Raw genomic sequence first — 25,715 nt, forward strand, 5'->3', positions numbered from 1 at the left:
TCCTGGTAAATCCACCACCAAGGACATTTATGTAAAATCTCCTCTAATAAACTTATTATCTTCTTATTTAACTTCTTATTTAAACAATATGACCTGTACGATTTGTTGATTTCAGCAGGTTGTGCATTTTAAGATTTGGTCCTGTACAGTAGTATTAGTGGATGTAACCTGATATAAGCTTCAGTAGGAATACTGCAAGTTCAAGGTGAAAAACATTTGGATAGGCTCCCCTAAATTGCCCAGAAAGACACACATCACTCCACTGTGACAAGTTCCTTATTCACTTCTGAGTAAGCGATCAATTTCTCTTCCTCCTCTTACAATCAGTCCAAAGTCAAAGCGTCATAAAACCTCTGTCACTCATAGGCACGCTGAGTTTTATCCTTCCTCATACGGAGACGGATTCTATAAGACGCAAAGACGAGGAACGAGACGGGAATTAATGAAGATCCCACACCAAAGGATCATCGGTTAGACCGTTTTCATTTTAACAGTGACATTAACAGTGCTCTGTGATTTTTTTTTTACCGCTGCACACCTTGAGCGTTGACATTGAACACAAGAGTTCAGATTAAAAAAGCCAAAAGAAACCCTTTAAATCGTCAGTACTTTGGTAATTGCAACTCATTGTATGGATTTCTTTTTCTCTCCAGGGACTAGAAATAAAAGATGTTGAGAAAGGTAAGGCTGAAACAAACTCGAGATAATAACTTTGGAGATGTGAGTTTTATTGAGAGAACTGCTGCCCCACCGAGTGTCACTTTGTGTTGCCGTAAACTGAAACCTAGTCCCGTGTCCCTGAAGGACAACGTGAAATCTTTCTGTCTTTTGCTTTCAGGGGGAATGGGTTTGGGTGGACTCGAGCATAGGGGTGCCCATCGGAGCAAGGGTCAAAGTAACGCCGTCGGGTCAGCGGTTGCTGGTGGACGATGAGGGAAAGGTAAACAGTGTTTTTTTTACACTCTCACAGGCCAAAAATCAAACATCCCAAAACAGCAACAGTTGGTGTTATGTCACTGAGCGTATTCCCGTTTTCACCCTTCCTCAGGAGCGCAGGTTGTCACCGGAGCAGGAAGCCTCCCTCAAGATCATGCACCCTACATCGGTGGAGGGGGTGGACGACATGATCAAACTCGGGGACATGACGGAGGCCGGTCTCCTCAGGAACCTCCTGCTCAGACACAGACAAGGCATAATCTATGTGAGAAACACACTGAAGGAAAAAAGGATTTTTGTCACCAGTGTTTTTACACGCTTTGGACGCTTGTACCTTGACGTCAAAGTATCTTTATCTTTGCTGTCATTGTATAAACGTGACACAGCAAAGCGTCTCCCAGAGCCAAATATAGAAAGAAATATACAGTGGGGCAAAAAAGTATTTAGTCAGCCACCGATTGTGCAAGTTCCCCCACTTAAAATGATGACAGAGGTCAGTAATTTGCACCAGAGGTACACTTCAACTGTGAGAGACAGAATGTGAAAAAAAAATCCATGAATTCACATGGTAGGATTTGTAAAGAATTTATTCGTAAATCAGGGTGGAAAATAAGTATTTGGTCACCTCAAACAAGGAAAATCCCTGGCTCTCACAGACCTGTAACGTCTTCTGTAAGAAGCTTTTCTGTCCCCCACTCGTTACCTGTATGAATGGCACCTGTTTGACCTCATCATCTGTATAAAAGACACCTGTCCACAGCCTCAACCAGTCAGACTCCAAACGCCGCCATGGCCAAGACCAAAGAGCTTTCGAAGGACACCAGGAAAAGAATTGTAGACCTGCACCAGACTGGGAAGAGTGAATCTACAATAGGCAAGCAGCTTGGTGTGAAAAAATCAAATGTGGGAGCAATCATCAGAAAATGGAAGACATACAAGACCACTGATAATCTCCCTCGATCTGGGGCTCCACGCAAGATCTCATCCCGTGGGGTCAAAATGATCATGAGAACGGTGAGCAAAGATCCCAGAACCACACGGGGGGACCTGGTGAATGACCTGCAGAGAGCTGGGACCAAAGTAACAAAGGTCACCATCAGTAACACACTACAACGGCAGGGAATCAAATCCCGCAGTGCCAGACGTGTTCCGCTGCTGAAGCCAGTGCATGTCCAGGCCCGTCTGAAGTTTGCCAGAGAGCACATGGATGATACAGCAGAGGATTGGGAGAATGTCATGTGGTCAGATGAAACCAAAGTAGAACTTTTTGGTATAAACTCAACTCGTCGTGTTTGGAGGAAGAAGAATACTGAGTTGCATCCCAAGAACACCATACCTACTGTGAAGCATGGGGGTGGAAACATCATGCTATGGGGCTGTTTTTCTGCCAAGGGGACAGGACGACTGATCCGTGTTAAGGACAGAATGAATGGGGCCAAGTATCGTGAGATTTTGAGCCAAAACCTCCTTCCATCAGTGAGAACTTTGAAGATGAAACGAGGCTGGGTCTTCCAACATGACAATGATCCAAAACACAAAGGAGTGTGTGTGGGCAACAAAGGAGTGGCTCCGTAAGAAGCATTTGAAAGTCCTGGAGTGGCCTAGCCAGTCTCCAGACCTCAACCCCATAGAAAATCTGTGGCGGGAGTTGAAAGTCCGTGTTGCTCGGCGACAGCCCCAAAACATCACTGCTCTTGAGAAGATCTGCATGGAGGAATGGGCCAAAATACCAGCTACTGTGTGTGCAAACCTGGTAAAGACCTATAGTAAACGTTTGACCTCTGTTATTGCCAACAAAGGTTATGTTACAAAGTATTGAGTTGTATTTTTGTTATTGACCAAATACTTATTTTCCACCCTGATTTACGAATAAATTCTTTACAAATCCTACCATGTGAATTCATGGATTTTTTTTTTTCACATTCTGTCTCTCACAGTTGAAGTGTACCTCTGGTGCAAATTACTGACCTCTGTCATCATTTTAAGTGGGGGAACTTGCACAATCGGTGGCTGACTAAATACTTTTTTGCCCCACTGTATTACAAGACAGAGAAGACAGTTGCTGAGGATAAAAAGCAGATTAAAAGTAAAATGGATTTGGTTCATTCAACTCAATTTTCAAAATATCTACACATCATGAGGCCAGCGCGCTGTGAATGACCTGATATAGACACTATGCTGTTAACGCTTTTGCCCAAAGACAGCAAGGATCTGCAAACCTGATTTGGATAAGTGGTTAAGAACAACTGGATGGCCTGATGATGGATTATAGGAAATATTCCTTTAATTTGTAACAGTTCGTTTCTCCCAGATCACTTTAAAACATCTTCCCTTGATGTTTGATTCCAGCCTCACATGAGTTGTTCAGATTTCTCTCGCTGGGATTTCTTTCTTTTAATCAACTTTGATTCAATTGTTGCAAATCCAAACAATAGAACATTTTAAATGTCCAGGCTGACTCCAAATTTGCACAAACTTCACTGTCAAACATTTATTTTCACTGTCTTTTACTAGTGACAGTACATTTTTTATTCAAGAGTTTTAAAAAAAACATTTACTGAGTCGCAAATAAAAACACAGACGCTGTAACATTTATCATTTTACAGGTCCGGTGGACAAACTTTCTAAATGTTCATACTCTTACCTTTTTATTTAGTGTCAACATAATGAGATGGATATGAATAGACATAAGTAACAGATATAAGTAAGCATTCTAATAACTTTAATAATTGCCGTGATTGAAAATAGCGTTGGATCATTTGTCTGACAAGAGCAACATTAAGTATCTTGTCACTCCACACACAGGATGTACCCTTAACATCATTTTGGTTAAATTTTCAATTCAGTTCAATTCAGTTTATTTATATTGCACCAAATCACAACAACAGTTGCCTCAAGACACTTTATTTTGTAAGGTAAAGACCCTACAATAATACACAGAAAACAGAGAAAGCCCCCAACAATCAGATGACCCCCATAAACAAGCACTTTGAAAGTGAGAAGGAAAAACTCTCAGATTCAGGGAGATGTTGTGGAATAGAGCCAGAGATTAATAATATTGACTGTGTATAAACATGTAGTAAGTGGAGAAAGTTAAAGGAGGAGGATTTCTAATGCAACATTTCTCTGATTGTGTAGACCTTCACAGGCTCGGTGCTGGTGGCCGTGAATCCATACAAAGATTTTCCAATATACACAGAAGAGCAGGTAAGGATATGCGCAGCTGATGACTTCACTGTAATATCGCAGTGATCTACTTCACACGCGTACCCTCCTTTTTGTCTCCAGGTGAGGTTATACCATAAGCGAAAACTGGGAGAGCTCCCGCCTCACATCTTTTCCATCGCTGAGGCCTGTTACTTTAACATGACTCGCCATCAAACAAACCAGTGCTGCATCATCAGGTCAGCGTCTGTTCTATCCCTGAGGATCTTTAATATCTGAATTTGATTCTTTACAACTGCTCATTGATTTGATCCATCTCTGTAAGTGGGGAATCTGGAGCAGGGAAGACCGAGAGCACTAAACTGATCCTGCAGTACCTGGCAGCCGTCAGCGGTGAGCTCTCTGAGCAGCGGATTGAGAAGCAGATCCTGGAGTCCAACCCGATTTTGGAAGGTAGGGAACACCAGCCAAAGAGTGCACAGTCATTATGAAATGTTGTCTTTATGGCACGGATGAACAACAACAACTTTTTTTTTTCTTTTTGCATTTCAGCTTTTGGAAACGCTAAAACGATCCGCAATGACAACTCCAGCCGCTTTGGGAAATATTTGGAAATCTTCTTCAACAAGGATGGAGTGATTGAGGGTGCACGCGTGGAGCAGTATCTTCTGGAAAAGTCTCGTGTCTGTCATCAGGTGAGTCCGCTCTGTTCAAGACAACCTTTGTTATCGCTCCACGGGGCGGGCATGTGCGGTAAACCAGTAAAAACACAACACGCTATGTCTGAAGAGTTTGTTTCAGTCGATGTGCTGTTGTTGGCTTAATCTCGTGTGCTGCTGTTGCCATTGTCACTATCAGCACCATCAACAAGAGGAGTGAAGCTAAAGTAAACATGTTCCCACCCAGCCCGCATAAAAACTTGCGTGAGCTTATCATTTTGTAACACTAATGATTAATTTTTTCCTCTGCAACCTCAGGCTCTGGAGGAGCGAAATTACCACATATTTTACTGCCTGCTGGCAGGAATCTCAGCAGAGGAGAAAAAACGCCTGAGCCTTGGGAATGCCAAGGAATACAAATTCCTTACCAAGGTATTGCAATAAAGAAGGCTGTGACTGCCCGCATTGCTGGTGAAGTTATTGTGATGTCGTGTAATTTATGCAATAAATTCTGCTAGTTCATTGCTCAGACTGTCCTGTAGTTTTAAAGGTTTTATTAATTCACAGCAAGTTTTCTTTTTCTTTTTTGTAAAAAACAAAACAAAACAGACATTTCTACACTAGATAGTAGAAAAATAAGAAATTTTATGTCATGTAATCTATTAGTCATTTACTTTAGTGTGTAGTATAAATTACAGCATTGTTAATTATTAATTGGCAAAGCTGTAAAACTTATGACAATACAATTAAAAGTTTTAAATCTACGCACCCCTTCACATTTTCCAAAGCTGTCCTGTGGGCCAGATTGGAGTCTTTGCAAGGCCTATTCTGGCCCCCAGGCCTTATGTTTGCCACCCCTGCTTTCCCCTAGCTATTCTATATCTTGTCTCTCACTCTTCAGGGCAACTGCATTGCTTGTGGAGGACGAGACGATGCCAAAGACTACAGTTGTATTAATTCCGCCCTAAAAACGCTGAATTTCTCAGGAAAAGACTGTCATGAAATCTTCAAGCTCCTGGCGGCCGTACTTCACCTGGGAAACGTCTGCTTTGAGGGTGAGGATACAGAGTTAGAAACTATGTAAAGATTTTAGCCTGCACATAATGGAGCTTAGTTTATCTTTAAAATCATTTCCCTATCAGATTTCAGCAGAACAGCTATTCAAGTGTTGCCTAACGTTTAATCAAACATATCTCCATTCCTGATTTTATCGAACGCTAGATTTTGATTCAGTGTCAAAAAACAAGCATATAATAAATGAGAGCATCAGTAGGCCTGATGATACCTATGGCAGATTGCAGTCTGTTCAGATCTATTATTAAATGAGTGAACGAATTTATTGTTCCATAAACAGGCAGCTAGTTATACAACAGTCAAACTGAATAGCAGTGAGCACCTGAATTACATAAGACTAAATCATTTCTACACTTTGAATTTGTCAATGAAATTATTATTATTTTTTTAAATGGAGAAGTTGACCGCTGATTTATTGGTTTATTGCTTTGGCTCATGTCACCGTTTCCCAAACAAAGTTGAGAGATGGGGTCATGATTTTTTACATATAACTTTGGCAGCACGGTGGTTAGCACTGTTGCCGCACAGCAAGAAGGTCCTAAGTTCAATTCCACCATCAGGCCGTGGTCTTTCTGTGTGGAGTTTGCATGTTCTCCCCGTGTTTGTGTTGATTCTCCCCGGGTACTCTGGCTTCCTCCCACCGTCCAAAGACATGCACTTAGTGGGGACAGGTAAACTGATCAACATAAATTCCCCATTCCCCATATGAGTGCAAATGGTTGTCTGTCTCTGTGTGTTAGCCCTGCGACAGACTGGCGACCTGTCCGGGGTGTACCCCGCCTCTCGCCCTATGACAGCTGGGATAGGCTCCAGCGACCCTGAAAAGGATAAGCGGAAGCGAATGGATGGTTAGAACTTTGGAACAGCTGTTTTGGAATGAATGAAAGTTTCTTTGTTTCACTGACACCAGAGAACCAAAAGAATAATAATTTCACCATCAGCTTTTGGTCCCTAGATGCATCTGTTGGATTTGTGCATTAGCATTATTTTATGTTCCAAGCTAGATACATTTGTGACTTGTAGTTGTGTATAGGAAGTGGTTAAATCTCCTGACTGGTTGTAATATCTTTTAAAACTCACACTGACCTCATTTCACATGATTACTCCTTACAGCTGTTATTGTGCTGTTTGTGTCTTATGTATGAATTTGTGTTTCCATCAGCCAACACTCAAAATAACCTGGAAACCAGTGAAGTCAGAAAATCGGAACATTTCAATGTGGCGGCATCACTGCTGGAGGTGGGTCTCCTTCTCTATTAGCAGGTAAGATCTACTTTGCTATTAAATAGCACTAGTAAAAGGTTTTTTTTATGTGTTTCTTGTGCTTAAAGGTGGAGAAGCCCACCTTGGCGACCAATCTGACTCATCGATCCTTTAAGACCAACCGAGAAATGGTGACTAAACCCCTGAGCTGTGAACAGGCAGCTGACTGCAGAGACGCCTTTGTGAAGGTAATGAGGGAGAGCCAGCAATTTTAAATCACTGCTTCCTTATTGGTTCCTGGCATAGGATGAAAGAAACCTGGGCCCTGTAAATGCTGCATGCTATACTTTATGAGGAAGCGTTCCAGTTTCACTGTGATAGAGCAGGAGATGGTTTCCAACCTTTGACTGGTGCTTACAGCGTTGCTACAGTTACTCGGCATGTTTTAGAAAACTCTCGTCTTACTTTTCCTTGATGAGCTTCAGTGTAGATTGACTGATTTCTTATGTTTGTAAGGTACAGGACATGTAAAAATCCACACGCATCGTCACCAACATGTGGGTCAGGTGCAGAGCTCAAAAGAAACAATTAAATATAGAAAAGAATAAACAGTTTGCGTGTTTCAGAACTCCACCAAAATGTAACTCTGCTTGGTTTCTGTTCTCTCAGGCGATCTACAATAAGCTGTTCATATGGATTGTTAAGAAAATCAACAGTGTCATCTACAAGAAGCTGACCAGCAACTCCAAATCAGCCTACCTGTCCGTCGGCCTGCTTGACATCTTTGGCTTCGAGAACTTCAACACTAACAGGTCAGGAGGGTTTTTTTCTGTACTTCCTATTTTGTACTTCATCAGATATTTTTTTCATTTTGACTTTTTATTTTGAATTCAGTTTAGTTTATGTTAGTTTAGTTTTTATTGTTGTTATGAATCTTTATTAGTTTCAGTGTTGGTTTTAGTCTTTATAGCTACTATTGTAGTTAGGGCGTACGCCAAAAGCAAGGTTTTACAAAATCAGTATTGACATTACAATTTAAGAAACAAAAAAAATTGATAGCAGGTGACTCACAGGCTCATAAACTTCCAAAGTCTCAATAAACATTTTTGTCAAAGCCTTAATAGACAAGTTGTGATAACAAATTTTACAGGATTATCAAATAATAAAACTAAGAATATATTTTTTATTTTCACAAAATCATTTCAGTTTGATTTTTTTCTAAACTTTAGTTTTTCTTTTTAATTTAGTTAACTAAAAGTCTAGTACCCTTTTTCACTTTGGTATTGTTCAGCTACAATAACCTTAGCCTGAACTGTTGATGCAAAGCAGCATAGATTAGATATTTAAGGAAGCAAGCAGCTGAACCTAATAAAGTACATAATAAAGTGGCCTGTGAGTGTTCATTACCAGTATCCTCATTTTTACCCATTTGATTAGTTGAGTCAAACGTATTTCTCAGATATCTTTAAGCTTTCACAGCCACAGCACCGCCACCCTGACATATTTGTGAAGCATTAGACGATCAGACAGAGCTGGCATTTCGTGGTATACTAAGGCATCTAATTTTCACAGTTATCACTATTTACAAGCCATCGTTTATTTTACAGTTTTGAGCAGCTTTGCATTAACTTTGCCAACGAGAAGCTGCAGCAGTTCTTCGTGGCCCACATCTTCAAGCTCGAGCAGAAGGAGTACCTGAAGCAGGGCGTCGTGTGGGATAACATCAACTTTAGCGACAATCAGAAGATTCTCGACCTTCTAGCGGGAATACAATGTAATGTGCTGGCTCTCGTTGATGAAGAGAGCCACTTTCCAAAGGTATGCTTCTGCTGAGGTTTCTTATTTAAGGTTCTGCCCTGCTGCTTTTTAATTCAAAAGAATCACTTGGTTGGCCTTAGGGTACAGATGCTACGATGCTAGAGAAGTTGAACCAACACCACAAAGGAAACAAGAACTACATCGCCTCCAGGAGTGAACGCGACACAAACTTTGGGATTTTTCACTTCGCTGGCCTGGTTCAGTACGACTCCAATGGTAGGCAAGCAAACAGCAAATATTAAAACCTCAGCCAATGCAAGGTGCTCATGAGCGCAGTAATACTTTGTTGTTGCCTTTTTTCCTCCTTCCTCAGGTTTCTTGGAAAAGAACAGGGATGCTGTCAGTTCTGACATCATTAAGATGCTTGACATGTCTGCCAATAAGCTACTGCGTGACATATTTGAGTCTGAACTGTCAACCAATGGGATTAAGGCTGTTAAAAATAAGAAGTTCATCATGACCCCAAGCAACTCTCTGCGGGTATGAAAGGCTAAAGTCATGTCTGATCCATGGGCAAATTGCAATAAATGTTCCTGTGTCATTTAGTTTCATAACGCTGCCAATGTTTATTTGATCAGGTGTATCAAGGACTTCATTTTTGAGTTTTTCCTTCTGTCACGTGTCATCCTCACAGGGAACGGCTGACACTCGCAAACAAGTGCCGACGCTGAGCGGCCAATTCCGGCAGTCTCTGGACTCCCTAATGAAGGCTCTGTCTGCCTGCCAGCCTTTCTTCATCCGCTGTTTCAAACCCAACAACGACAAGCAATCTGAGGTGAATGAGCAACTGCTTCCGCCGCCATGGCAACATCATATAGTTGCTGTGTAAACTGAGCAATCATGTATGCTAAGAAAGGGAAATGAGGGGGAAGCTTGTGATAAACTAGTGTAAACTAGTGTATTTCAGCAAACTAATGTTTGCTGAAATTAAGACATTTCCTTTAAATCTTGTCATTTCCCAAAATGATAAGGATGTTGCTGTGTTTTTTGTTTTGTTTTGTTTTTATGTTTACTGCCACCATTTGCAATAGAGCTCATTCTGTTTTGTGCCATAAACCAACGGAGCCAATTTCCTGTTAGATATCACCTGATATCACAGAGAGTAAAGTACAATGCTGCGCTAGTATCTGGTGAGCTTTTCTCACCCTTTGGATTTAGACTAAAAGTCATGAAAAGTTCACACATTCTGAACTCCCTGACCAATAATGTGGCAAAGCTTTGTTAGTCCACAGTGCCACGTGTCACAGTTCTGTGAAATCCAAGCACCTGCTGGCAGGACTGGCACTTACTTGGTGATCGTGGTCCACACAGGACCACTTCAAATCAAATGGGTCATTAAGTCTCAAATCAGCAAATGCTTTCTACATTTTCTGCTTGACCTTCCCTAATTTACCTAAAAATCTAATAAGCCAACGTTTGAGCATATGTAAGGATTGCTATGAAAAAAGCACTGAATTTTCCAGGGTTTTATCTTCAATAGATTTTTAGATATTCATGTTCAAAAATTACCACATATTTCAAAGTGTGAAAAAATATCCGGTGGGTTGATCTTGAAAAGTATTTGAGCAAAAATTTTCACAGCAATCATTATATATGTTTAAACTCGGGACCATAAAAAATGTTAAAATAAAATTTGAAGACATTTTTGAGATGGAATACCTCAGAGGTATTTGACTTTTCTTCCAGCCTCTCTGAGGTTAATAGCTGTTGTAAAAAATAAAAAAGTGAGAATAAACATTGGGTAGATTTGAAATTTGATAGAATCAAAATCTGGCACATGGATATATTCACATGTGCTAAATTCGGCTTGGATGATCATTTGATTGGTACACACTCAAAACAAGCTTAGAGTAATGAACTGCTGACATTTTACTGTAGATGTGGAAATCACCCCATAGTCCAGCCTGAAAAATAAAAAGGTTGGATAGTTGTTGTGTTAAGAGAATATTCATCACCACTTTAATTTGTTCTCTTCTAGGTGTTTGACAGAGAGCTGTGTATGCGTCAGCTGAGATACTCCGGCATGATTGACACCATCCGTATTCGGAAGCTGGGATTTCCCATTCGACACACGTTCGACGACTTCTTAAAGCGCTACAGGGTGCTCCTGAAGACGACCGTCTGCAACCCCAATACCGTTAAGTCATGATGCATCCTGTTTTTGGAACCCAAGATGTGAAAATGAGTCTTTTATTGGGTTCTCTCGTCAGCTCTTAACTGATACATGCTTTACTGTCTCTCCAGGAGTCTGCTGCGGCCTGTTGTAAAGCCATCTGTGAGGCGGTGATCGAAAGGGAGGGCGAATGGAAAATAGGCAATACCAAAGTTTTCCTAAAGGTGCCGAAAACTTGTAACTGCAAACCATGTTGTATTGTAGCTTTTACTCAAGGCACAAGATGGTAAATGTATTTGTATAGCACTTTACTAGTCCCTAAGGACCCCAAAGTGCTTTACACATTCAGTCATCCACCCATTCACACACTGGTGATGGCAAGCTACATTGTAGCCACAGCTGCCCTGGGGCGCACTGACAGAGGCGAGGCTGCCGGACACTGGCGCCACCGGGCCCTCTGACCCACCACCAGTAGGCAACGTGTGAAGTGTCTTACCCAAGGACACAACGACCGAGACTGTCCAAGCCAGGGCTCGAACTGGCAACCTTCCGATTACAAGACGAACTGCAAACTCTTGAGCCACGATTGCCCCTTAGATGATCGTGGCCATGACATAGCGAAACACTAAATCAAAGAGACATTACATCTCTCTTGAATGATTGCAGAAAATGAATCCACATTAATGTGAATTCACATTAATGTGGATTCATTTTTGGAATATGATTAAAGATTGAAGTTTTCTTCAATATCAGAAAGTCTTTTTAAAAAAATTCTCTTTATTTCAGGATGCCCACGATTCTATTCTTGAAAAGCGGCGGGAACAAGAACTCGGCAGGGTAGCTGTGGTGATCCAGAGAGTCATGCTTGGACAGAGAGACAGGTGCAGGACATCATACACATTCATATCCAGTGCAGAGGGAAGGACTGCACATATGAAGGCTTAAAAATACACCTTTTTAATAACTTAAGTTCTTTGCTTCAAATCTCTTTTAGAAAGTCTTTTCTGAGGAAGCGTTCAGCAGCCGTGGTGCTACAGCGGTCCTGGAGAGCCTACATGAAAACAAAGGTTCAATAGCCTTTTATAGAAGTCAGAGCTTGTAGCTGCCTTGGTGTTTAGGGAGGACTCACCTCAGGTTTGCTTCCCTCTTTCGGTCTGACCAGGTTCAGCGGGGCTTTGAGCGGCTGGCAGCACTAATCCGTAGCCGGAAACTCCAGGCAAAGTACCAAAAGCAGCGAGAAGCAGCAGTCGTCATACAAGCACAGGCATGTACTCTCATGTAGTAACTGTTTAGTGCAATATGTTACAAGTAGTTGTTTTTTATTGTTTGGAATATTGGAAAATATCGCTGCATTTGATCACATTTTAAGCATTTTATAGTGAAATTAGGATATTTTATCAAATCTTATCAAAATCTACGTTACATATCGGTTGTTGTGTATTTTATTAATTACTGATATTTTTGTTATTTCTTAAATAATTTACTTTAAATTGCACTGATTGATCGGGTTTAGGTACGAGGCTATGTGGCGAGGAAGGACTTGAAGAAAAAGAGAGAGGCAGTCACACGGCTGCAGGCGCAAAGGCGAGGAGTGCTGGCCAGAAGGAAAGTTGAGTCCATGATGAACACGGTGAGTGCTCAGCATCTTGGAAGGTAAAGTTGCACAAGTTGCACTCTGAAAAGGAGCCTACTTTCAAACCTTTTTTTGTCTCTTTTGTGTCTCGAAGGCTTTCGTTTTAAAACAGCTGGAGGAGGTCTCACAGATACTGGACAATGAAACCAAGTCAGAGTCAGAGCACGATTCAGACGACGAAGATCTTCCCGTCACGCCTTCAGTCAATGTAGCAGACGAAGAAAGCTCAGAATCTGAGGTTAGCTGATTCTAATTCTGTCATGTTAACATATCCTAGTTTTTCTTCATTGAGTGTGTGCGTTTAAGATCTGGTATAAATTCTCTTTTCCCTCCAAAGACGAGTCACAGCAGTCCAGAGCCTGTAAAGATAATCTCTGAGCTCGTGGAGCCAGAGTTGATAGTCACCCCACCATCAAACTCGATAACCCCGACCCCTTCGGTGGATGAAGATGAGGAGGAGGAGACCGATGACTTTGAGGACGACAGTGATGAGTTTTCATTCTACAGGTTCAGCCAGCGTTACTTCCAGGACAACGCCAGCCACACGCACATACCCTACCGACTCAAGAAGTCTCTTCTGCATCTCGACGATGAGGGTGACACACTGGTGAGAAGTCAGACGGGAACGAGTCACAGCCGTATCACTATTAACCCAAGAGATTTCTCTCCTCACAAACAGTTTCTCATTCCTCTGCTCACCTCCAGGCATGTCTGACTATTTGGTGGATCATTTTGCGCTTCATGGGGGATATACCAGAACCCAAATCCTCAGATGCCATATCAGTGGCATCAAGCAACACGCCCCAGGCTCCACCCAGCAGGCAGGGCAGGAGGCTGAGCAACTTGGTGGGACTGGACCAGGTAAACTATTACATATATCTTATTATTACACTGAAAAAAAAAACCAATCAAACTATTTAACCTCTAGTAATGATGTCATTTCCGGACAGAAAATACTGAGGAAGAACAAGAAAAAGTTTGACAGAAGAGCCTCTTCTATCCCCGAGGAGGTGACTATAATACTCTTCATTCTGTCTTTTTTTTTTCTGTCACTGATTCATAACACACACTCTGTGGCAATTGTTATTATTATTACTATTATTGGTATTATTGTCATCGTAACCAGGCAGAAAACTTGACAGAAGAAGATGATGTTATGATTGGAGAGGGTACCACGCTGCAAAGGCCACTTTCAGACTTGGAAAAAATTCACATCATCATTGGCTATGCTCTGTCAAAACACGGCATATGGTAAATGCTGCCTTACAAGTATTTTGAAGAATGAACAATATGATATATCTGTAAATAACTGTAGGTAAATGTGTGTAAGTAATTTTAAGTAGTGTGCAATTTTATGCTAATTTTGCAGAAAAACAATAATTTTCTCATCTTACTAGACGGGCTACAGTTTTTGGGCTGTGGGCCGTGTTTACTTGGATGTGTGATGAAAGGTTTCTCCCACTAATCCGAGTCAACTTTCTGGGATTTACATAGGCTGCCTAAAATTACTTACACGTCAATTAAAATTACATATGCAGTACTTAGATTTAAGCATTTGTAGATAAATATGATTACATTGTCATTTCAATTATAATAACTACAATTCCATTTAATTACAGGGAACTATGGTTATGGGCTGTATTTTAAGATGTTACCTACTTTTTTCATTTTTTTGGTTCTCTCTCTGTGCAGGGATGAGATCTATTGTCAGATCTGTAAACAGCTGTTGAAAAACAATGACAGGAGGAGTCGTATGCAAGGGTGGATTCTCCTCTCCATCTGTCTGGGGATTTTCCCTCCAACAGACCTCTTTAGGAAGGTCAGTCTACATGAAGTCATTTTATTAATCCTGCCTCAAACTTCATGTTTAATCCTTGTCATGCCACTTTACTTAAACTTAGTTGAGGTATTATCATGTTGCTTACTGTGTCCTGTTCTGTGCTTCACAGTATTTAGAGAACTTTCTCCGCAGAGGGCCAAATGATTACAGGGGGTATTGCATTGAGCGCCTGAAACGTATTGTAGCCAATGGACCAAGAAAAGAGTTGCCCTGCTGGATAGAGCTACAGGTAAAAAGCAGAAGGGGCTCCAATATGGTGCTGAGGTCACTGTTTATTTAGTTTTAACTTTTGGCCAGCAGCAGCAAAATTTGAATTGTGGTTGGAAACAACAAATTTTTTTTCTTCTTTCTTACTCTGCACTGAAAGGCTGCCAGGACCAGGAAACCCATTGATACGACTGTGGCAATACAGGATGGTCGAAATATTGAAATACAACTGAACTCGTCCTCCACATCTGAGGAAGTCTGCCAAGATGTGGCCAATGACATCGGTCTCAAAGAAACCTACGGATTCTCCCTGTACATTAGGCTCTATGACAAGGTCAGTGATAGCTTCTGATTCTACATCAAGTCTTGGGTACTCTGTATCTTCTGACTGTAGGTTCAGACTAGTCCAGTGCAGAAAGATTTGCAGTTTGCCACACTCATTCATACTCTGCTGACTTCTCGTCACCAGATGTGGTCTCTGGGGAACTCTGGGGAACACGTGCTAGATGCAATATCTCAGTGTGAGGAAGAGATAAGGAGGCAAGGCAGACTGGAGAAGGATACCCCATGGTCGCTGTCCCTCCGCAAGGAACTGTTCACACCCTGGCACGAAAGTAAACTAGATGAAGTCAGCACAGATCTTATCTACAGGCAGATCATCAAAGGAATCAAGGCAGGAGAGTACGTTGCTGATAAGGTAAGGCTTTTTCTTTTTTCCTGAAATATTACGGAAAACAGTGTGTAGTAATAATAATAATAATAATAATAATAATAAATTTGATTTACAGTCGCCTCTCAGGACACTCCAAAATCGCAGTATGCACATCTACTTTTCTGGTGTATTTTCATCTTATGTACAAAATAAAGCACAAAAGGGGCACTAATTGTTGCTGGGCCAACGCTTAAGAGACCTTAAATATAAAAAAGCCTCCAAGGCACTCCCCTTTCAAAATAAAATAAAAATGCCTTCATTTTCATGGCAAGGTTTTGTAAAGGACTGCAGTCTCTTCCAGTGATAAGCTAGCTGCCTTATCACGTAAAACAGTTAAAGCCAGTAAAACCGCTGCAGTCTGAGAAGTAACTCATGAATAATTATTTTTAATGTCCTTCTATAATCAGGATTTATATTGTAACAGTAGAACAAGTGACAAACCCACAGAAACCTCTCATTCAATCTTGCAGCTCCTGTAAACCTTACAAGACATCTTAGCTTGGCTTTAGCTTAGCTAACGTTTAAGCAAATGGCAGACAGAAGAAGAAAGTGAACAACTAGCTTGGATACATGGTGAGATGTATGTAACGGCCAAAGAGTTGGAAAAATATAACGACTAGGAAAGTGAAAGCTGATGTTAATTTAAATGGAATAGCTGACTGCTTACATTGCTTTGTGGCTGTCGGACGCATAGACGGGCAACCATTTCCTACTAGCTTAGCCTAAAAGTTGTAGATGTTTGTTCACGGCTAGTTTCTATTGCCTGTGTCTCACTAAAGAACAAGGAAGGATTTGGAAAACAAGAAAATCATCATTTTCATCCATTGTGTTTTTAGAGTAAATGCAATAATTGTGATTCTTAAATGAACAAATTAAGAGTAAGAAACTAGATGACTGTAAATGTAAAATTTACTATACTGTGGTGCTAAACAGTATATCAGCAGGCATTTTGTAGTTTTCAAATATTTTGCAGCTCAAATAAGTTACTTAGTGAGGTCAACTATTTCTTATTTGTAGTAGCTATTGGTCCACTTTTTATTCTACAGTAAATTGTATCATGATGTTCTCCAAACATTTTGTCAACTGTATCTAATAAAGTTGTACTTTATCTACTCAGGATGATGATTATATCCAGCTGGCAATAATGCACTATTACATCAAGTTTGGCTCCGAGTATAGCGTTGAAAACGTCACCAAAGTGGTTAATGAGTGCATCACCACCCAGCTTATTGAAAGCAAGTCTAGAACAAGATGGACCCAGTTCATCAGCTCAGCACACAAAGAGGTAAATCAGTCTATTTTATGTATGGTCAGCATGTATTGTTTTAAAACATAACGCCTCATAAAGGCAACCTCACAATCGTCGTTACCTCATGTAGGGTCCTTATGTCAGTGGGAGGCAAAACTCGGATGAGGTAAAAGGAGAACTGGTGGACATCGCACGCAAGAAGTGGGCAATCCACTTTTCAAAGTTTTTTGAAGTCACAATGATGTCAGGTGAGTCTGCGCACAGCTTATTTCACACAGAGGCTGGGATATACAATCCTTTTACAAGTGAATGTTGCCCGTGTTACACATTTGTATTGCAAACTTTACTTTTGCTAACTAGCATTTATGAATTCCAATTCACTACTTAAAATCTGCAACACCATATCTGTCCACAGGACCACCTTTGCCCAAAAGCAGATTTATTGTGGCTGTAAACTGGACTGGCATCTTCTTCATGGACGATAGAAATAGGCAACTTCATGAAATTCCTTACATAGCAGTTAAGAAAGTCCAGGAGAAGAGGTACAGTCTCACATTTTTATGTCTGTGTGTATGTAAATTTGCTCTATTTACTTTCTTAAAAAGCTTTTTAAATTGTGCCTTTAAAAAAATCTAATAAAACTGACACTGATGATTATGACCCATTTAGTGACAGTGCCCAGACCATTAGCTTGAGCACGATCACAGGAGAGTATGTCCTGAAGTCTCCTGAAGCTGAGAAAATTGTAACACTGATAGAGAACAATGTGGAAGGGCTGAGACAGCGCTCAGTGTTTGCAACCGCTCAGCAGGACTCTAGCAAATCAGGTAAGAGTCTACAGCATGTTCAGTATCCATAAATACAGTCACGCACACCAAAACACTCACGTCTGTCTGTCTGTCTGTCTCTGTACGCTTCTGCAGATGACCCGCTGCTTCTGGTTTGTAAGCGAGGTGACCTCCTGCAAGTAGACAAAGAAAAAAGTGCCCCTAATGAGAGCTGTTTCATCGCCACCAACAAGCGCACTGGCAGCTCTGGTGCAGTCTATAAGAAAATATTGCTGTTCCTGCCAACTGTTACCGAGCCCACTAGTGAAATGCTGGTAAAGTTGACTTTACCTTACATGTTGAGTAGTTACGACTAGTTTATCAGAGCTCAGGTATAGGCAAATCACTGATTTCATTTTTTAATGGTGTTTTAATGGTAAAGACTTTACTAAAGAACAGAAAATCTTTACAGACATGAAGATTTTTCATCGTGCGCTTCTAAGTCTATGCAGTGAGAGATGCACATAATGCCCTCTTGTAGTTTAACTGGCAAATTGCTTCTGACCCTTCAGGAACAACTCAATCCAAAGCAGGATAAGAGGAAAGTTTCACTAGCTCTTAACCCCGTTCAAGGAGAAGAAACAGTGGCCCCTGTCTCTTTGAAAGAGTTTGCCCTTGAGAATTTCAGGTAATACTGAGGCTCTTGTATTTTTAGCTAAACGCCGCTTCTCAAAAATGTGGCATTCATGTTTGACTCTTCATTTGGCAAATCGAACAGCACTCGTGCAGACGATATTTAAGCTCTTTGTCCCTCGCAGATCTGTGAGTGGCGGTCGGCAAGGACACAAAGGAGGCAGCAGGGAGAAACTGTGGATCGTTTCCAGAGAGCCTCTCAAGCAACCACTCCTCAAGGTGCTGGTCAACAACTCTGAGCTCAGCAACCTGGCCTGCAGTGCCTTCACTGATATCCTTTAAAAAAAAAACACATGAACTGGTACCTGCATTTAAGGATTGCTGAGATGTTTTCTTATGACTAAACCACAGTTTAACTAGCATCCATACTGTTGGTTCACATAGGCAGATCTTTGAAAGTATGGTACCAAATTCTTCAGCAGTTTGTCTGTAATCTAAAGAGGAAAAAGTCATGTCTAATTTTAATGTCATTTGAGTGAGTCCTTAACGTTAGCCTCTACCCATCCTGAAGTACATGGGCGACTACCCCATCAAACATGTCCGCAGTCCCGTAGAGTTGACCGACCAGATCTTTGGTCCAGCCACAAAGCATGAAGAACTGCGCGATGAAATTTACTGCCAGATCATGAGACAGATGACCGCAAACAGCAACAGGTTCTCCAGTGTTCTTCACTGTGTCGGAAAGACACCAAAACAATAATTACAAAAAATCCATTTCCATCATATCGTTTTCTCTTTCTTCCCCTCACTTCAGTTTGAGTATTGAGCGTGGGTGGCAGCTGATGTGGCTGTGTTCAGGCTTGTTCCCGCCCAGCTGGGATTTATTGAAACACACACGGTGCTTCCTGGAGTCGCGGCCCAGATACCCACTGGCTGCTCTTTGCCTGGAGAGGCTGCAGGAGATCTGCAGGTCAGCCTAGCGATACGAACACTATTTAGAAACAAAAATCCTGAGAAGATTAGAAATACTGATTATTTTGATACTTCAAAATGTGGTTGTCCGTATTTTAGAAATAACATTGCTTTAAAACTGGTATTAAATTGTGATGAAAATCTAACTGACAGAATCTACTCTCTGGTAAATGCTGGCCCCCAAAATTACCACAATGCACTGATTTGTCAGACGCACACTTTAGAAACCACAAAAAAGTTTATCAGCTGAGTTTAAGTTGTTTTTTTTTTTAAACATGTCCACAAGATAACACCGGTATTGTAACTTAGTGATCTGAAATTCCACATAAATATTTTTTTTTTTGTGTGTAACTTCATTTGTTTTGTATACTCAGTAAGAAGCCCAGGAATCTTCCTCCCCATTTTATAGAAGTGGACGCTATCCAACAGAACAGCCCTAAGATCTTCCAGAAAGTCCACTTCCCAGATGAAACAACTGATGTAAGAACCTGCATTCAATCAATTTTTGGATTTAATGTTAATTTTAAAAAATGCAATCATTTGCACAACTCATAAATCCCTATTTTATTCACAATAGAACATGAAATCATGTTGAATGTTTAAACTTGAATGTTTACCCCTTTGACGCATAGTGGTCACTACAGTGGACAGCTATCCAAATGCTGTTTTCTTGAGTTTGTGTCAGTGTTGACGATATACTTGCACATAAACCACTACATTGGACACTGATGTGTCCATACCCTGCCACCCACTGGTCGTTTAATATTACTATAGATGTATGACGTGTTTCATTGTAATTATTGTTATTTTACCCTTTCATGCATGAATTATGACAACCTTGAGCAGGATTTTTTTCTTAAGCATTGTTATTCATCTTTTCAAGCCTAAAGATGAATAAAAAATCCTGATAGAGGTTGTCATAATTCTGCATGACAGGGTTAAATTTTGCTTTTGATGAAATATATTCACTCATTTTAATTTGGATTGAAGCAACATAGCTCAAAAAAAAGGCTGGAAAACCTAAAAAGAAACCTTTGTGGGAATATTATTGCACTGTTTAGGTTATGTGGCAACAGATCAATAACATGACTGGGTATAACAAGAACATCTTAGAGGGGCGGAGCTTCTCAAAAGTAAAGCTGAGAGGTTCACCATCTGCAAAAAATTGCATTTACAAATTGTGGGAAATTTTCAGAATATTATTCCTGAATGTAAAACTGGGAAGACCAAATATCCCATGTTCCAGATATGCTGCCTTCTTTTCTTTGGGCTAAAGCTCTCTTAAAATGGACTAAGACAAAAAAAAAAAAGCCTGGATCTCTGATGGCAGCTTGCATATCTGAAAAGAAACGACCAATGCAGGTTTTAGAGCAACATATGCTCCCATCCAGATGACGTGTCGTCCAAGGAAGTCTGTGCATATTTCGGCAAAACAATTTAAAATTGCATACTGAAGCTTTTACAACAGGATTGCTTAGTAGTAGAGGAGTCCAGGTGCTGAACTACCTGAAGTCCAGACCTTTTACAAATTAAAAACATTTGGCTCATCAATGCTGTGACACATTTAACATAGTGTCACAGCATTTTACATAGTGTCACAGGTTTCTTGGCATTGGAGTTGTATTAACCGTAAGAGAGAGATTAAGAATCTGTTTTGCCATTAAATGTCGATTTAATGTTATCATGATTTCTTGTCCTTGCTGTGGCGCAGATAGTCGAGGTGACATCAACAACCACAATTGGAGACATGCGCATCAGCATCGCCTCTCAGCTCATTCTGAACTCACCTGAAGGATACGGCCTGTACCTGAAAACGCTAACCAAGGTGGTGTTGCCTAACACTGTCAGTTCAGTGTTTTCGATCAGACATTAGCTTGTACAGTGATCTGATAGAAAAGACAAAAATGCTATGCACAATATCACAATACAGTCCATATGTAACGAATACATCTTTTTCCTTTATGTGACGAAGCGTTTTTGGTTTCAATTCTTAGACGGTGAGCATGGAAGAGGATAAATATTTCTTTGACAGTCTAAAGATAACCTCAGACGTCCCCAAAAAAAAGAAAAAGGGGAAAGAAGGTAATGGAGTAAACCAACTGCCGTCACTTTTTTTATGCATGTCTTTGCCTTGACAGATCTAATCAAAATAAATCTCACTTTTTTTAGTCACTCAGACCAATTTACCTTCCTTGGTGCTCTTTAAGAGGAAGCTCTGGTTCAATGTGAACCCGGGGAAAGATGTGAAAGCAGATCTCACTTTCCATTTCCCACAGGTATCTATATTACAACCACTCTCTTTATTCACTGAGATTCTTTTCATGTTTAAGATGAATAATTGCCACGATATCTTACCTCGAATTTGCTTCTTTGCAGGAACGATCGAGGTACCTGCGGGGACACCACGACTGCACCAAAGAAGACATGATTACCCTGGGTGGGCTCCTATTCAGAGTTAAAGTAGAGTCAGACATGTCACAGTTCGTCATGATCCCCAAAATGCTGAAGGACCTGGTTCCTGCTGACCAGCAAAAAATCATGTCCCCGGATGAATGGAAGAAGGTAAAGAACAAATTGTACAGAAGCACCCCCCAAATGGTCTACTTCGTGTCTCAGAAGATGGGATTGGAGCTCCGGTGTACGCCTATTTTATGCTTTATCGTTTTTCTTGCAGCACATCATCTCGTCATACAAGCAGCAGAGTGGCATCACAGTGGACGAAGCCAAAATCGACTTCCTAAAAATCATTTCAAGTTGGCCAACCTTTGGCTGTACCTTCTTTGAAGTTAAAGTGAGTTAGCTGGAGTAAGTGAAAGACACACTGGCCCGCAAGAATTTGAGGAAACTGATGTTACGTTGTTTCATTTGCAGCAAACATGTGAATCTAGCTACCCAGCTACACTTCTGATCGGCATCAATAAGCAAGGGGTTTGCTTAATAGACCCAGAAACAAAGGTATGTTCAATAAAAAGCACAATATATTTCTATTTTTACAGTAGCCTAAGGTCATTTGTGCTTATTTGCAAATAACATTGCATTACTTGAAACTCTTTTAGGACACACTAATAACGCACGAGTTCAGCCGCATCACAGAATATTTCAGCAAAGGCAACTCCTTCCAGATGACCATCGGCACCATGTTCAGGGGCGTCACCTTTGTCTGTGAAACCCCACATGTGAGTGACGGGCTTTGAATGTATTTTGATGCATGACAAAACACAGAATTTCCTTTAGAATGAATGCCAATAAATGTTAAGGAGAATAAAATATGACATGAAAGATTTGCGCAAAAAGAATCATTCTTTTCTTTTTCAGGCCCACACGATCGAAGACCTCCTCAGATCCTACGTCAGCATGTATGAAAAGGCAAGGCAGGCCCCCCTTAATCACAGGAAGAGCATATTTTCTTAAGGTTTCACTGGCGAAAGTATAGACTTAACCTTTGTGAATTATATGTACGCCTGCCAAATGTCTCTATAGGAATGTATTTGTATCCTTAAAAATACAAACTCATCAATTTGTACATTTAGATTTTAGCATTTACAATTCTTTCTAATGAACAAGCATTCAAACTGTAATATTTCCGTTGTTATCGCCTCAAATGCAGTAAAATTCTGTTTTCTGAAGAAACGGTTGCATGTCCACAACTTCCTCTGACCTTCATGTAACTGTCATGGCATTAAACTATGACGTCCAACTGTGTCCTTATTCCTACAATGATTAACATTTAACAGTAAATTTTGCAATTCACAAAACACTGATTACATTACCCTGCTGCTTCTTATGTCTTGAATTTTAAAACCCAGCTTTTTTTTTTTTTAGCACACATTCCCATCAGTTTCAAAATAAAACATTTTTAAAAACCCACTTTTCACCAAGAAATATGTGCACTTGCATTAAAACGCAGCTCCCTTTACATAAACAGGAACCCTTGTGCATGGAAGTATTTTTTCCACTTTCATTAACACGTTTAGAATATGTGAAATTCATGTTAACAAACTGTTAATCTTCACATGCTTTGTAGTGTTTTATGCAACAAATCAGAACATTATAATAAGCTTGTGGCCTAAAATAGACCAGATTGTTGTTAAGGGAGGAAAAAAACTAACTGATTAACTATTCTTTACTGATCGAGACATTCAGTCCTTGCTAGGTCTTAAAGTTAGTTTATTATGGTTAGGTAATAATGACATATTATACTGTGTCATTATTATTACTATTATTATTTAACAAAAAGCTAAATGCAGAAGCAGTGCATGAAAAACTATAACAGCCTGTGATTCAGTAACTTGTAGAATAACACTACCTATAACTTAATAACCCAAAGTAATCGTATTCCATATTATTTTATCAGTTTTTCACATCACAGTAGAGGAACTTTGCTTCACTCTTTTTTAAAGCATTACTTCAGCTCAGTAAAGTTTTCAAGCAGTCATTTATGCACACCTCAGAGTCCCGCCACAACATTTCAATCAGGCTGAGGTCTGCACTTGGACTGGGCCATTGCTACACCTTAATTGTCCTGCTGCGTGACCCAGTTTTGGCTAAGCTTTAGATGTCGGACATAAGGCCACACATCTGACTCTAGAATACTTTGGTATACAGATGAGCTCATGATGTAAAGCCCAAATCATCACCCCTCCTCCACCGTGCATCACAGTTGGTATGAGGTGTTTTCTACAGAGGTGCCAGCACTTTCTGAGGAATCAAGTACATTTGATTAGCAGCACCTAGCTACCTCTTAATTCCTATAAAAGCAGTAAGGGTGTGCTTAGTTTTTCCACACACTGCATTTTGGCTTATTTAAATAAATAATTAAATAAATAATAACTCGTTATAATAATGTTGTGTGATGTTGTTCATTTGAGATTGGATTATAGAGTAAACTTTATTCATATGATTCTACTATTTCTTTTTTTACTATTTCTAATGTCTCTTGAATCTGTAGTTAAACTAATAATTTTAGACCATGAGGTATGGTCATCTTCATAGGATGCGAGATTTGAAAGTTTTTCCCTTTTCAGAAGGATTCTTGATTGTCTTGTAAATATTCTGATGAGCATATTTGTTACTACTTTTAGCCTTATTAAGTAATCGCCTACAGTGTGCTACATAACTGCAGATACATATATTTGCTAATACTATATTTCAGTATTTTTTAAACGACACAGGTACATTAATTTTTATTCCAAGTCTACCTGTTTTTTATTACTGGATTGATTCATATATCATAAAATGATATAAGGAATGAAGGATGTTGGCATGGACTGCATCCTAAATTGTCTTACTTTTATCTGGACTTTGAACGTGTATCAAGGTATTTTAAATGTTTCTTTATTTTCTTATAATTGATCGAGTTTTTCAATGCTTGAAAATAATTGAAATACTTTAAACAGAAAATTGTTTGTTTTATATTTTTTTATTTTTAACAGTTGGACTGTTGGATGCGAGAGCTGTTATAAAAAGTCATACCTCTGCAACTGTGCAGCTACTTCTTTTCCGCTTCACTTCCTCTGCTTTGTCAAACTTTTATTATTTTCTGAAAGGCCATTATTGTTGCAGGCCTTAGCTGTGTGCAGTATAGGCAAGCCGGAGGCAGTTTGTAAAATGTCAGCCAACACTCCCGGTTTTCCATCAGGCATTTGATGCTCCTGGAATGTCGTGGCTGCTTCTTGAATATCAGCTTGCCGTCAGCCCTGTCCTCATAACACAACTCCAGTTTCATACCTGGAATTACATCATAACGGCTGAGTGACTGTCTCTGTGTGTGTGTGCATACATGGTGTAGCGTAATGTAGTACACTGCTTATACAACGTCCTGATTGCCTGTCAAGACGATTGCTCTGTTACCATGGAAACCATGTGACAAAAAAAAAATCAGGTTACCATGGGCAGGTGCATATGAGGTGCAGTATGATCATTTGTGGCTCCGTCTGTTGCCTGATGCAATATGACTGCAAGGGGAAGCTGGGTTTGACAGACACAAAATCCGTTTTGCGGTGTGTTTACTATCACTTTGAATGTTCATCTGAACCCGTAAGATTAAAAACACTAAAAATATTAGGGATTAGGAAGCTTCCCCGCACAGTCGTTGACTCCCAGCTGCACATGTCGAGGTTACATAAATGTATTAGACAGGAATGCGAGGGAGATGTAGGCCAGACAGTTAAATGTTAGAGAGTTTTGTGTGTGTGTGCTGCCTTACAACACAGCAAAGGCATTTTGATGCACTGCACCAATTTTGGAACAAAAGACCTTATAGCCCAGACCACATCACTATCCTCCCACCACCTGCACCCCCCCATACCTTCCTTCCCTCCTCCTCCTCCCCGCAACTTGTAGTTCAAGACTGAAACAACAGTATATCAAGACCACAGCCCTGCCTACTGTAACACATTTACTCAGTCATCACACAGACCCACACGCTCACTCCCTGCTGCCAAATTAAACTGGCACACTGTACGTACTACTTACAGTAGTGCGCATATCTACGAACATAAAGTCAGTTTGTATGACTATGTGTGTGTACATAAATCCTACTGCGCGTTTATCTTTCCCTTCCTTCTACCTAAGCAGACACGAACTTTCGGCCATTTTTTTTTGGGTGCTTGTTGTTTTCACCAAAACAAGGAGCTGTTCTCAGGTCGACGCTGAGCAGCGCCTTCTGGTGAACCTCGGGCTACTTTGGAGGAGGGTAAAATGATCCCAGATCAGTGTCTGTTTCGGTGTCACGC

General features: G+C 40.4%; 1 protein-coding gene across 2 annotated transcripts; it reads left to right on the forward strand.

The window, feature by feature from the left end:
* The first annotated feature begins 370 nt into the window (after window positions 1-370).
* LOC146498185 (unconventional myosin-VIIa-like) lies at window positions 371-22,678 on the forward strand. 2 transcript variants are annotated; one of them, XM_085139700.1, is made up of 49 exons: window positions 371-470; window positions 654-681; window positions 839-1,201; window positions 4,075-4,143; window positions 4,225-4,340; window positions 4,427-4,554; window positions 4,654-4,796; window positions 5,079-5,192; window positions 5,662-5,815; window positions 6,997-7,073; window positions 7,166-7,285; window positions 7,707-7,849; window positions 8,645-8,855; window positions 8,936-9,071; window positions 9,169-9,335; window positions 9,490-9,630; window positions 10,834-10,992; window positions 11,100-11,192; window positions 11,755-11,849; window positions 11,963-12,035; window positions 12,131-12,232; window positions 12,482-12,598; window positions 12,696-12,839; window positions 12,939-13,208; window positions 13,307-13,462; window positions 13,552-13,611; window positions 13,728-13,852; window positions 14,294-14,420; window positions 14,551-14,670; window positions 14,809-14,982; window positions 15,118-15,345; window positions 16,478-16,645; window positions 16,740-16,857; window positions 17,025-17,151; window positions 17,279-17,436; window positions 17,533-17,711; window positions 17,949-18,064; window positions 18,195-18,340; window positions 18,570-18,723; window positions 18,824-18,979; window positions 19,356-19,461; window positions 20,693-20,806; window positions 20,976-21,063; window positions 21,151-21,257; window positions 21,358-21,543; window positions 21,656-21,772; window positions 21,853-21,936; window positions 22,038-22,157; window positions 22,297-22,678. In XM_085139700.1, exons 2-49 carry the CDS (start codon window positions 670-672, stop codon window positions 22,390-22,392), a joined length of 6,477 nt encoding a protein of 2,158 aa, XP_084995826.1. In that variant the 5' UTR covers window positions 371-470; window positions 654-669; the 3' UTR covers window positions 22,393-22,678. The 2 variants fall into 2 exon arrangements, with proteins under 2 accessions (XP_084995826.1, XP_084995827.1); XM_085139701.1 differs by lacking the exon at window positions 371-470 and having other exon boundaries at window positions 593-681; window positions 839-940; window positions 1,049-1,201.
* Window positions 22,679-25,715: the final 3,037 nt, after the last annotated feature.

The sequence above is a fragment of the Neolamprologus multifasciatus genome, chromosome 18 (assembly GCF_963576455.1).
Source record: "Neolamprologus multifasciatus chromosome 18, fNeoMul1.2, whole genome shotgun sequence".
NCBI classification, from domain to species: domain Eukaryota; kingdom Metazoa; phylum Chordata; class Actinopteri; order Cichliformes; family Cichlidae; genus Neolamprologus; species Neolamprologus multifasciatus.

What these genes read in the sequence shown, in the direction of transcription:
- LOC146498185 (XM_085139700.1), top strand. An exon ending in CAACAGACCTCTTTAGGAAG is followed by an intron (nt 14,421 to 14,550) that starts GTCAGTCTACAT and finishes TGTGCTTCACAG; the next exon opens with TATTTAGAGAACTTTCTCCG. An exon ending in CCTGCTGGATAGAGCTACAG is followed by an intron (nt 14,671 to 14,808) that starts GTAAAAAGCAGA and finishes CTGCACTGAAAG; the next exon opens with GCTGCCAGGACCAGGAAACC.